We start from the raw sequence: 13,450 nt of genomic DNA on the forward strand, positions 1-13,450 counted from the left end.
CACTATGCAGTACAGAAGCATCACCATCAGTCTCTCTTTGTTTTGAAGTTGTGGAAACCACTGGGCTTCAGCAACTTTCACATCCAGCTGCTCGCACCGTCACACCACAGGTGGTCACATGATTGGTGTCAGTCCAGATGTTGGCTCTCTCTTCACGCTCCCTCCTCACATCTCCTCCAGCTTTGTCTCCGTGAGCAGCTCACAGTTCTGTGTTTGACTCTGTTCAGGACTGAAACTGCCAAAATCAAATCAAATCAAATCGCATAATGAAACTGAAATGCATGAGGAAACGTAAAAAGGCAATACATAAATACATCACTTTGTGCAAAGGGAAAACAATCCAGAAATAGTTAAATAAAAAAATCTAAAAATGAATGAATTATTACATAAAATGGAAAATTACATGAACAGTAAACAAATGAAATAATAAATAAATGAATAGAAAAGTAAATAAAATCCAGCTACAAATAAAAACAGAACTGTGAATTTATTTCACTTTTTATACGTGTATGCATTAATACAGATGCTTAACATTTATTTTCAATATTATTTTGTTGCATTTAATGGCATATTCATTTATGTATTGATAAGTATTAGTAGTCAATATAACTGTACAGGGACGGGCTGGGTTAAATGATTAAACCGAGCTGCAGAGTTACTGTGTGTGGGTGAATTTACAGTAACTTCTCATAATGCACATTCTGATCTCACAGCAGATAAACAGGATCTATTGTTTGTTCGGAGCAACAGCAGTTCAGGGTCACGCTTGACTTATCTTCGTGTGCGGTGAGAACACAGCAACCTGCATTAAAAACTAACGCTTCCTTATACAAGTGGGTGAGATCGGTTTCATTGTGAATGAACCCTCTAGTGACAGTTGGAGGTGTAAAGTTACCGGGCCTGTCTCAACACATCTCAAGCGTTCAGCGGATGGACAGAACAATTCATTCCTCACATCCCCTTTTTCTTCTTTTTTTCTGTTTTCCTCTTATTACTAGAAAACATTACAGACCAATGGGGCGGCTGGCTGGCTTTCTGAGAGGTTTTCGGGGAAGTAGCCGGTTAAAGGATGAGCCAATCACAACCTGTCTTCAGTGGTAAGGGACACAGCAGGCTACCGTTCAGGTGGCAGCTGTCCTTCATACCAACAGACGGATTGAGAAACAGTGAGGACGATGTGTCTGTAGGTGAACTTTACACAGGCAAAACACTGAACAGAGCTGTGCTGAGTTTCATTATTACCGCTGGCTTTATCTCTTCATATATGGGTGTGTGTCCTGCTGTGCTCAAAATAAACACTGTGGTCACCGATCTGACATAAGGAGCAACATTCCTCTTCATCTCCTGATCGTGAGCGTAACTCGAGCAGCCGAAAGAATGTTAATGGCTCAAGGAAACGGTAGACAAACGCAAAATAATTCCTTCCTCGTTCCTGTAATCATGTGTTCATTTCCCTACAAACGTTTAAAGAAAAATCACCTACAAAACTCATTAATTAATACATACTGATTTATTTTATCAGGACAAAAGCTGAAGGGCAAAAATTAGGTTGTTGTGGTGGCCAATTAGCTGGTTGTGTTAGCCTAGCCTACCTTCAAACAGCTACTTCCTGTCCATCAATCTAACCAACGACCATATTCACACGGCGGCCATTTTACTCTGACATCACGTTCAGGGTGGGACGCTCCAATGAACTTGATAAAACGAGGTGAATGTGACAAATCATTATCATTTCAACACTTCCTGAAAAGATGATGCGTGGTAAAAGAAACCGGGAGGCCATACTTCAAGGTAAAACAACACGCTTGATATCGCCTTAGCTCCTCGCTTACATTATTATTTGACTGTTTCACTTGTAGGCTTAAATAAATGTGTCCGGGACGTGCGCTGATATTTGAGAATCATTTACGCTTTTCCTAGGGTATTGTGTAACACTATCAAACATGTATGTCGGCTAGGAAGTGGTTAAATGCTAAAGGTAGCTAATTTATATTTCTTGTCGGCTTTGATGCTGTAGTTCAGGTCGTATTGGAGTTATTGGAGTAAGTCTCCAACATCCAAGTCGTCATTATGACTGCGAAACAATTTATCAGACATGGCACTAATTATAGGCGACAGAAATGCCTGGATACCAAACAAATACGCCTCATAACAGCCGTATAATCTTGTCAAATGTAAGCAGACTAAACCAAAAATCTTTTGTATATTTTTTTTATTCGCCAGGAAGAATATTATTTGTTTTCACCCGTGTGTGTGTGTTTGTTTGTTTGTTGGTTGGTTTTTCAGCAGGATTACACAAAAACAACCCAACAGATTTCCACTAAACTTGGATGGATGATGGGTCTCAGCCCAGAATTGATCCTATTAACTTTTGGTGTGGATCCAGATGAAAGGGATGGATCCAGGATGTTTTCTCTCACTGTATTCGACATTGCGAGATCGGGCATTTTTCCAGCACTTTCGTTAATTCCTCAGGGAATAATGCACAGTGATGAAAACAATCAGGTGTATTAAGGTGGCTGGTATCTATGAGTCTATGAATCCTAGATCTGGTGAGCTTAAATTATGGTTAAAATTAAACTTGATACACGGCTATCGAGTTTGATATTGGATTAAATTGGACTGTTGGACCTTGGTGGAGGTATTCTACTTGTCAATGCAGAGTTTTTTAATCCTTTCGCATCTCCTGCTGTAGCAGTCCAGTTGTTTGACTTGGTATTTTTCTTAGTTTGGGCTGATTTTCCTCATGGCTGATTGCAGGGGATTCAGATCACCTGTGCACAGGTGGGGAGACTGACTCCTGATTGAGGAGTGGAAGCAGCCTGGGGTGTTTCCCTCCCAGCCAATCAGGGTGTGACGACACCCTGATTGAAAGGCTTAAGAGAGGTGGGAAATGGCACACCGGTGGCTCTCACCCTCAGTCTGAATCTGTCCCTGACCCATTTTGAATCGCTCACTGAATTACTGAGATTGTCAGCCAGAAACTCTGGTCTATTTAAGCCCTATTTTGTTTTCTTGGCTGCCCACATCTTTCTTGAGGGAACTTTGTTTATTTGGGCCACACTGCGTCGATACCACATGTCTCCGTCCTGTGTAAGTGTAATTCTAAAGCTGAAGTTGAAGCAGAACTGAATTTCACCTTGAAAACCAGCTGCAAGACGGGAGATGCTTTGTGCATCTGGTGGGAGACAAGAAGGTCAAAGTTGAATCAATTATGTGTAATTTTGTGACAGTAGGTGCAGTGACAGACATTTAAGAGCCACTTTGGTCCCATCTAGTGGACGAGGAGTGAGTAACAAACAAACAAAACAAAAAAAAAAAAAAGCCACAAGAACCAAGCAGCTCGTTGTGCTGTATATCCAATCATCCTGCTTTTAATACAAAGTCAAGATACAATATCTACATCCATGGTTTGAAAGGAAAGAACAGGTACATATGTGAGGGGGATGGCGTCATTAGAGCTGGCCCTCGACACATTTCATATTACGTTTCATGTGTGTGCCTCTTATATTTCTCTTGACACAATAATCATTAGAAATCCAAGGAATAACATATTTCATATATGTCACACACTGTCAAGACTTCTGGACCACACATAAATTTCATATCAGAATAATTTCAGGTTTTAAACAATAGCTTTTTTGAGTGTGTGTGTGTGCGTGTGTGTTTGTGTGTGTAGCGGGGGGTGATTCCTCACCCGTTCTCTGTCAAAAATACACTTGCTACCATGTGCTTTCCAGCAAACTAAATACCAACAGCTTGTCTGAGGTTTTCACCCGCAAGTCTGCTCTATATATCTAATTTCTCTGATGCCCTTGAACCTATCACGGTGGGGTGGATCATACCTCTGCTGCTTATGATCGCACAGGGAGGTCAACGTGAGGGAGAGGGCATCGATGTAAACTTAAACTAGGTCTGCCTCTAATGTACATCTCTAGCTATCTAGTCGGACATCAGTAATCAGTATCAAATAGCACCCTACACAGAGGGCATACTTTATAATAATAAAGCAAATAAAAAAGCACCAAAACTGACCATTCAAAATAAAATAAAAAACAAAACAAACAGCGACAATATCATACTTTAACGTTGGCTCGCCAAAGAAACAAGTAAACAACATCTTATTGGTTATAGTTTGCTAGATATCCCAAATAAATAAATGAAAAACATACGTAAAAAGTAACAAAATAGAATAATAAATATCTTAAAAAAATCATACGAAATAAATATGACAAAGTGAACGATAACAATAAGGCTTTTTTTTTTTTGCGACGATAAGAACTACATCACATCCAATCCCACGTTATATCTTGTGCTCAGACGTATGTAACTGTACTGTATAGGACTCCAATGATAGACAGTATGTACAAAAAATCGGTGAGACCGCCCGAGACGTCTGATACACTGGAACATCGCTGTGCTCTTCAAATCACCACATGGGGGACCAATTATGATTATATGTCAAATCAAGAAAAGATATATATCGATATCGAGGGCTTGTGCGGTTGTACTGGAGGAGACGGAGGCAGGGGGACGTCGTTTGGTTGGGTTGGGATGCTTCTGTACAGTGTGACTCAGGAACAGAGAGAAATTCATATGGAGGTGGGACAGTCTGGGTGAGGAGGGGGGAGAGGACTGCTGAAAGTGGAAATTCACCACTCGCGCTGGATGTTTCTGGGATTTCTCTCGTCACCTTTCAGTGGCTTTAAACAGTAAAATATCAAAGTGATTTAACTGCAAAGTGGTGCAATTCAAGTAGGTAAGCTTCAGAGGAGGAAGATGGTCAGGAAACAACTTTCATCCTCAGTTTAAGATACTGTATGACAATAAAAGTTTAGCACACAACGCGTGAACATTAAGCAGCATGTTAAAAACACAAGAAATAAGTCAGCATAAGGCAAAGACGTACAGTAAAAACACACAAAAAATAACGGCAGAAAAATGGACTGAGAGCTGCGAAAGAATTCTGTCATTAGCAATCTCTTTCAGTAAGCCACTGCTGAACTGACACAATGGGGCTGACATCAAGAGGAGCTGAGCTGGAGGATGAACACGGACCACAGCAAATAGCAAGCAAGCTTTGTCGACTGAAGAATGCACTGGACTACAAATCTCAGCCCAGTTGAGGATATGACGGGCTCTAATCACTGTTCAGAGGCCAGCTGTTACACAGCGAGGAGGACGCGATCGGGGAGCGTGAACTGATCCTCGGCCAGTGCGTTTTAAAAGGGTCTCTGGTCTGACTCTATGTTATGCTGGCTCTGCTCGTAGGCCGCAGTTCACGCTGTATGGTTTCTCTTGGCACTGTGTGTCGGGTAAATGAGCATCCACAAAGCTTCTCCAACAGTCCTCGGTGGTGATGAGTCCGCACTGAGGCGCAACCTAGTCGTCTGCTTTAAAACTAGAATCAGGACTACCTGTGGCAGCAGGAGACACCTTCGAAGCAGACTCACGGACACATAGAAATGTTCACCTTTTGCACTTTGTAACCCCTTAGTACACCAAACCAATAGATACAAAGTTGAGGATAAAAAGCCCATTTAGGGTGCAGCAAATATCCAGGCTCTTTGTGTTTTTTTTTCTTTTTGTTTTTTTATACACATATAGTATCATAATTCCTGTTCAGAAGCCGTTTGTATTTCACTGGTTCATATTGGAGATAGCTGACCACAACACACATGTATTATACGTCCTTCACACTGGAACACTGAGGTAAGTTATATGGATTACACATGGACAGTCTCCACACCCACCAGCTCCTCCTGATGAGTGTGGCTGCTGTTAGACACAGATTTCTTGTTGCTTGTTTTTGTTGTTGTTGTCGCTTTTTGTCCTTGTTGTTGTCGTCGTCGTCGTCGTCGTCGTCGTCGGTGTTGAATTCATCTTTGAGTCTCGCTCCCGGAAAAAAGAATAAAGGTTCAATGTTCTCGTTGTTTCTGGCCGTCTTTCTCTTGTTTTTCGCTTGTTGGTTTTTTTTGTTCGTGGACCTCGAAGCAGAAAGATGGATGGATGGTCGTCTCTTCACTTACGTTGCATAGTGGTCAAAGCTACCCAGGTACTCCAGAGCAGCCTGGTAGCAGAACTGGTACTCGTCCTGGGCGGGAAACAGAGGATGGAGACGAAAATCAATAAAAATGTTGAATTGAGCAGCTCACGCAAATACAGTCTCATTTTTTTAAACATTCAATTGTCACATAGGAATAATGATATTGAGGAATGCACAATAAAAAGAGCACATGAAATATAAAAGGTGGAAAAGAAATTGCATCATATAAATGGCCAAATATCTAGTATGATGAAGACTATTGTCATCTCCCAAAAAACAGAAGTTAAAGCTACATATCCTGGAAGGTTTTAGGTGGTACTGTGTTTGTTTTCTGCCTCTCAGTGCATAAATCAGTTGGTTTCCTCTTACCTGTGGTGCTATTATTCATCTAGATTGTTTTGCCACTTTTTGGAGATATCAGCTGTGGAGGTCTCATTAATGTAATGTCTCTAGATCACTTGTGGTGCTCAAAGAACCAACAAAATGTATCTGAGAAAACTCAGCAGCAATGTCTCTTTCCAGAAATCATGACCTGGTTAGATGTTTATGGTGTTTGTGTCATCGGTTAGGAGCCGTTTTCTTTCTACCAGCTGTATCACTGAGCAGAAGGAAGCAATCTACTCATGGACGAGAGGCTTGTGCCGTGTGCTCGTTACAAGATGGGATGTTATCGTTAATAACGGCCTCCTTTGGCTGATCTGTGATCTAGAGTTGCAGACGTCTCTACAAAACGCTGCAACCCACACCAAAACAATCTTGGTGGATAAATGGCACTACAGGAAAGAGGAAAAATATGTATTTCTGATTTTGGGGTGAACTGTCCCTTTAAGGAAATCAAACAGTTTAAAATATTTACGATCAGTCAAATATAGACGATAAAAACATAAAAAAATATAGCCTTAAGCAGGAGCATACTGTGCTGTATCTGCTGTGCTTAATGAATCAATTAGTCCCGCCTGCTGTTCAGTGTTTACCTCAGTCTGCACCATGGCTGGTCTCTGTGTGCGCAGCATTTTGACAGTCTGGAAGATGTCCACCGCCCCTTCGTAGCGCATCCTCTCCAGGACAATACTCAGAGTGATGAAGACACCTGTCCGCCCCACGCCAGCACTGCAGCCACGAAGGGAAACAATTAACCAGAGTTTACAGTGTGCCGCAGCGGGGACAACAATGCGCTAAAATCTGGCAAATATGCAAATAAATGTACTTTTAAATGGACTACAAGGAACTTTTAACTGGTTATGAAACACTCTAAATTTAATACTGATCCTTAAATATGACCTACATTAGCAAACAAGACCATCAGCGAATAGATTGGCTATTTCTTCAGAGTTATTACAGTTCTTAATGGCTGCACCGGGTCAGATTCAAACTTTTCCTGTTCGGATGAGTCATAAAATTTAAACTTTTTTTAGTGTTGAGGATGAATTGAGGAGACTCTCTGGTTCGCTTTGTCCACAGGGGCCGCCAGAATCAACACGAAGAAGAAAGTTCCTTGTAGCAGATGAAATTAGCAATGAATAGTTCCATCATGAGCTGCCATCAAGATGCTCACCTGCAGTGAACGCTGATTGGTCCATCCTGGCCGAACTGCTCCTTGGTTTTGTGCACCTGGCCGATGAAATCGATGAAGCCCTCCCCAGATTTGGGCACACCTTGCTCTGGCCAATCAGTGAACTGGAACTGACGCACTGTCCGCGATTGGCCGTCCTGAAGGAACGAGGAAACGTGTAGTTACTGTTTACGTGAGGTGATGATTTTCAAAAAGAGCTTCGTCTTGCTGTATTGACCGAGGGGTGAGACTCTGCCAGGCAACATCCTCCCCTCCATCTAATGATTACTGTTATCTGACCCTGGATCAGCGGCTGTGGTTAACTTCAGGCTGTAACGTCAGTGTGTCTTGCTATTGTCAGCCACTCAGTAGGCAATTACATCTTTTCTTTCTGCACAGCCTCTCTGACTCCCCTTTAATGGAGATCAATACAGCAGTTGTCAATGTGGCGTCAGCCCGGGACAGGCCTGACTGGAGTTATCTGTAACTGGCACATATGTGCACAAGAAGAGGTGCACACACACACGTAATGTCTGTCAAGGTATTCTGGAGACAGCACGGTTGAATGAGTAATTTAGGGCTGCTTGTCGATAGATGCTAACCTGTTGTGGCGCACACATTCACGTACAAAACACACGCTGACCGACACACCACAGGTCGATAGGACATGCTTTGCACAGCTGCCTTCTGACAGCGCCGACGGATCGGGAATAGAGCACGAAAAGTCAAGGAGTGCGATGTTACACTGCTGTTTGAATACAACATACAACACGAAAACAAGTCTTTAAACACACAGACGGCGTCAACCCACCCTGGCGTCCGTAACTTTGAACTCCCGGAGGATGTACTGAGGCATGTTGTACTCAGCCATGGGGTCGACCACGAAGTACTGGTACCTGGCAGAGCGCTCAGCGGGCCAGTACTGGTGACACTTCTCCTGATAGAGCAGAACAGACAAAAAAAGGTATTGATGACATTGTGTACAAGGTAGAAATGTTATGTTATTTGTAGCACTCGCGTGTGTTTATATAATTTGTCCCTACCCGTCCCATTTCTCTCAGTTTAGTGAGCATGACCACTATAGTGGAGTTGTGTTCCCACAGCATCCTCCAGAAGTCCTCAGTAGTCTCCGCCAGTGGACCCTGGGTGGCAATGTAGCCTCTCTGCTGCCTACACACACACACACACACACACACACACACATTAAGAAGACGCCACCTCCTCCTCCTTGTTTCTTCCTCTGTCAAGCATCAGACTGAAAAGGGGGTCAGGCCTCAAGCAAGAAGAGGAACAGTCAAAACATGTGTGTACAAACACTCTGAATGCCTGAATCATCAGACGCGATTCAGCGTGCGTCCCCTCCGATGGGGTGGGGGGGGGCGGGGTCCGGAGCGAGTGCCGTGCAGCGAGACAAATAGCAGGAACATGTATACAGTAAGGACAGATCTGACAGGACGTGACAGGTGAGAGCACTGTGGTGAAAACCTATCCGATCCATTCACTCGTCAAGCCGTCATAAGAGGACGAGGAGGTCGGGTCATATTAGCGTTTACGGGATGAAAACATACCTGTATCCGTCTATGTAGCTGGCGTTGATGTAGTCGGAGCCCTCCAGGCCTCTGATTGGCTGGAGGCAGACGCGGGTGGTTTCATAGGGCATGATGTTCACCAGTCGGTTCTTGAATTTGTTGCAAGGCAGGTTGGCTGTGACAAACCGGGACGTGTGGGCTTTGGTATTAGCCAGTCGCTGAATGGATGGCGAGAGAAAAATGTATAAATAAAGTATATTATCATAAAAAATAAATATATTAAAAAATAGATTTTATATGTAAGACTGAGGGATTATTCAGGATTATTTGTCTTGGTAGCTAACGTACAAGGCTGCTCTATTCTAGACTCTCGTTGTTTCTAGCTTGGGGGGTTTGCAAAATAAATCTGAGGGGTTGTGAGATGATAGGATTAATTTTTCTTGGTTTATTTTGTTAATTAGCTGTACTGTTAATTTTTTTGGGCTTTTCTTTAATTTTTTATGTTTTTCTTCATGGGCACGTTTACATCTTCAGGCCTCCTAATGTTATTCAAGGGAGCAATTTTAGAAGAGAGAAACAATCTCATGTTGAACAGCTCACAACTCATACTCGCTTGAGTAAATGTATACAGTTACATTCCATCATTTCTTCCTGTGATAAGTAGACATGACTTCACTTCAAGGAGCCACAAACTAAACTGTCAGAAGCACTGTTGTACGTCAGACAGCATATCGACTCCAGCCCTCCCCCCTACCTTAAACTCCAGCTCCATGCCGGTGACGTGCTCCCCGCTCTCCACCTTGGACAGCTTCTGCATGTACGAGTACAGACTCCTGGCGGCCACCTCAGTGTTCCCGCAGGCCACAGCCTCCAGCAGGGCCTCGTGGATGAAGCTGTACTGGTCCTCCGTCTGCACCATGTAGTTCCTCTGTGAGCGCATCAGCGTCACGTGACCGTAGATGTCCACGGTGCGCTCGTGTCGAATGCGTTCCAGCATGGCGTCGATGACGATGAAACAGCCGGTGCGACCGACACCAGCACTGACAGAGGGAGACAAATGATTTGGATGTTAGGGAGGATTTTATTTTTGACATTTCTTTTGAAGCAATGTTATGTAGAAATCGGCATTTTTTGTGTGTTGAAAACTTGCATCTTGAAGTAAACATGTGTGTAACGCTGTGATCCTGTGCAGAAACAAGTGACAGAGAAACCATTCACCCTATTACAAGACACTGTACCATCAGCATGATGTTGAAGCTGTTATTTTCAGGTAAAAAAAAAAAGAAAGTTACATAATGTTGAATTATTGAATTATTCAAGATTTGGGGAAACAGTCTTGTTTACTTTCTTGAAGAGAGTTTAATAAGAAGACTGTCACCACCTCCAGGTTTGTGCATCGTATATGAAGCTGTAGCCAGCAGTCAGTTAGTTTAGCTTAGCATAAAGACTAGAAACAAAAGATTAAAACATTTATAAATCCACCCTGCAGCTCTTCTAAAGCTGACTCATTAATATCCATAATGCAAAAAGAACAAGTTAGGATTATCCAGGGGCTTCAGTTTGTGTATGGAGGCAAATAAGGGTCATTAATATTTTTGAGCTTGTGAAATGGTTTGCACATTTAATTGCAGTTGTTTGTTTGTTTGTTTGTTTGTGTGGAGGTGTTAAAATGAATTCCTGTATCCGAATGTGAAAAATTGTAAAAGAAGAAATAAAATAAATTGATAAATAACCAATTAAATTCAATGTGTGGCAACGATTCGCAGCTGTAGAAATAGTTTATGTTGTATGTGTGATTACAATTTATGCAGGAATATTTTCAACTGTGTATCTGTGTATGCAACGCTGAAGTTAAAAGCTAAAAGCCAAAAGCTAAAGGGTTACAAGCACATATTTTGACCCTGATTTTACACCTTATCTGATCGGCCAATCAACACGTTGCCCACTGACCATTCAGTAAAGTCAGCCATTATAAAATCAGGCTGTGAAATTATTTGTGAACATCATTTCAGAAGCTCCAAATATTAATGACCCTTTTCTGCTTCCACATACTGTATGTGCTGGACTATTTCTTGTTTGGACGTGGAGACTTCATGGAGTCGGCCAACAAATGGAGACTGCAAGAAGTTATTACAACCAGCCAAACTACTAGCATCCAAAGGATGTGACTTTATGCCAGTCTCGAGTGCCTCGCCTCAGTGCCTTTCTCCGCTTGACTAACAGAGAGCAACAGTATCTAAGATTAGTTTAGGAATGAAGTCCGCCAACATAAACTAAACGATCAGCTTCCAACACATCCATGGAGCAGATATAACAAATACGATGTGATATGCAATTTCATGCTGATAGATGTATTTTATTACCCTTTGGTCAAAACTAGTCTAGCTGTGAAAAATAAATAAAACTCTCGGCAAGAAGGCAAATCCCCAAGTCTCAAACAACCCCTTTAAGATAAACTTGGCTGTGTGTACTGTACCTGCAGTGAGCGATGATAGGTCCGGCGTCCGGAGGGTTGCAGGCTTTGACCCTGCGGAGGAAGTTGAGGAAGGGGGTGGGATACTCCGGCACGCCGTGATCCGGCCAGGCTGTAAACTGGAACTGACGCACTTCTCTCCGTTCGCTGTTGCCACTCTGATGTGACAAGACAGGAGATTATTGTTCGTGTGCATGCGTACGCTGTGTCCCTGCTGCATTATTAAATGTTACAAGACAAAACCTATTAGGTAGTCAAAGGGAAGTGACACGTTTGTCGATTTGTTTGAGTGCAGCTTCTCTGACATGACTCCATTAATTGTGACTGCATCCTAATTACTGCCAGTCATAAAAGCCACGACACACTTTCTTCACACAGAAAGAGGCTTTTATATTGACGAATGCAACAAACCCTGTATTTATTACAGGAAAATGCACCAAATATTCCTAGATTCTAACCAAAAGAGTACTAGCATTGCTGAATATTTCATGTGCATTACGACGGATCTCCTATCTTGACTTTTCCCAACACATCAACAAAAATTTGGAGAAGCGATGCTACACTTGGAAGCTACAGTTGGCCTAGTTTTCTGTGTTTGTAAGTAGGCCACAGTGACACGCTAGTCTGGCGGTCTTAGATTAGCCCTGTGCTATAAGAAAGTGCTCTGCTTCCAACGGTGATCAAATCTCAGCGCCTGACACAGGGAGCCTGGCCTGGTTTGAACACTACGTGAAGCCCCAGACTAATCTATTCTCCCCCGCGTGTCCACCTGCACTGCTCATCGAGCGACGGTGGAAATTCATGATCACTCCGGTTGGTCCTGGCACCTGACTGTAAACTCGACAGATCAAAGCAGGCCCCGGTGGATGTGACAGTAACTAATGAGAGAGAGAGGGCCGAGTGGTGAGTCAAGGGGTGGAAGAGAGGAAAATGGAGCGAGATAATTTACCTTATGCAGGGAAAAGGTGCGAACACAGAAAGTAGCCAGCTCCATTGTGTCCAGCAGGCTGACCTGGATCATGCCGTAGGTCTCTGTGCCACGACTTGGCCAGTACTGGTCACACTTTATCTACAGGGAAAAGCATCATCATCATCATTACTACAACTGTCACAGCAAACAGCCTCTAGTGCTTTAAATTACAGGTAAACTAAGGCATATATTATGTAACATTACTAGATTACTGGTTCCCAACCCCTACTAGGGGTCGTCGAAGCTTCAGGCCTTCTTGATTTTAACACCGTGTCCTAACTGAATGTGATGCAAGCGAGTGTCACCAACAAAATCAGCTTGATTTCTTTGAGTCAGATTGGACTGTCATTTTGAGCCCGAGGCCCTGTTTCTATTTTCAGTCCTGTCGCTCGTCTTGAAAGTGCAACATGGACAGGGAGCGGATTATTCATGTAGTTGAAATGAGAACTGATCGATACAATACGGTCTCATCTTACTACAAAAACCTGAATAGGGTATCATCTGGCTGGAGGGAGTTTGAAAGTTTCTGGAAAGAAAACACACCATTTCTGGTTGTTGTTGTTGCCTATACCGCATGTCATGTGCAGCAGAGAAACATCTAAAAATGACAGTATAAAATGTGTGTTTTCTGTTTTAAAGTGTAAACATAGGAAGATAGGCTATTTTAGCAAATTCATCCATCTTTTACTAGTGGATTCAGTGTGGACAGCACGCATTCAAAATTGTGTTGCATTGGACGATCGAATGCAGTTGTAAAGAAGCCTATTAAGTATGTAGGAAATAATCTGCTCATTATGAACACAAATGTCCTGCAGTATTTGGGTTTATTGAATAGATTATCAGTTGTTCTCGGCTGTTATTGTTTTGCACTGAATATAAA

At 42.7% G+C, this 13,450-nt stretch overlaps 1 protein-coding gene across 1 annotated transcript in view; it reads right to left on the reverse strand.

Annotated features, from left to right (window-relative positions):
• Positions 1-5,465: 5,465 nt before the first annotated feature.
• The window catches only part of LOC141017074 (receptor-type tyrosine-protein phosphatase S-like), a 56,687-nt gene continuing 48,702 nt past the window's right edge, over positions 5,466-13,450 (reverse strand). Inside the window, exons 28-36 of the mRNA XM_073491692.1 lie at positions 12,550-12,669; positions 11,604-11,758; positions 9,882-10,167; positions 9,167-9,345; positions 8,642-8,768; positions 8,410-8,535; positions 7,602-7,756; positions 7,021-7,156; positions 5,466-6,094 (exon numbers count right to left, since the gene is read on the reverse strand). Coding sequence (XP_073347793.1) covers positions 6,026-6,094; positions 7,021-7,156; positions 7,602-7,756; positions 8,410-8,535; positions 8,642-8,768; positions 9,167-9,345; positions 9,882-10,167; positions 11,604-11,758; positions 12,550-12,669 — 1,353 coding nt within the window. The 3' untranslated portion in view covers positions 5,466-6,025. The remainder of the gene's footprint in view (positions 6,095-7,020; positions 7,157-7,601; positions 7,757-8,409; positions 8,536-8,641; positions 8,769-9,166; positions 9,346-9,881; positions 10,168-11,603; positions 11,759-12,549; positions 12,670-13,450) is intronic.

This window comes from Pagrus major, chromosome 21, assembly GCF_040436345.1.
Source record: "Pagrus major chromosome 21, Pma_NU_1.0".
Taxonomy (NCBI): Eukaryota; Metazoa; Chordata; class Actinopteri; order Spariformes; family Sparidae; genus Pagrus; species Pagrus major.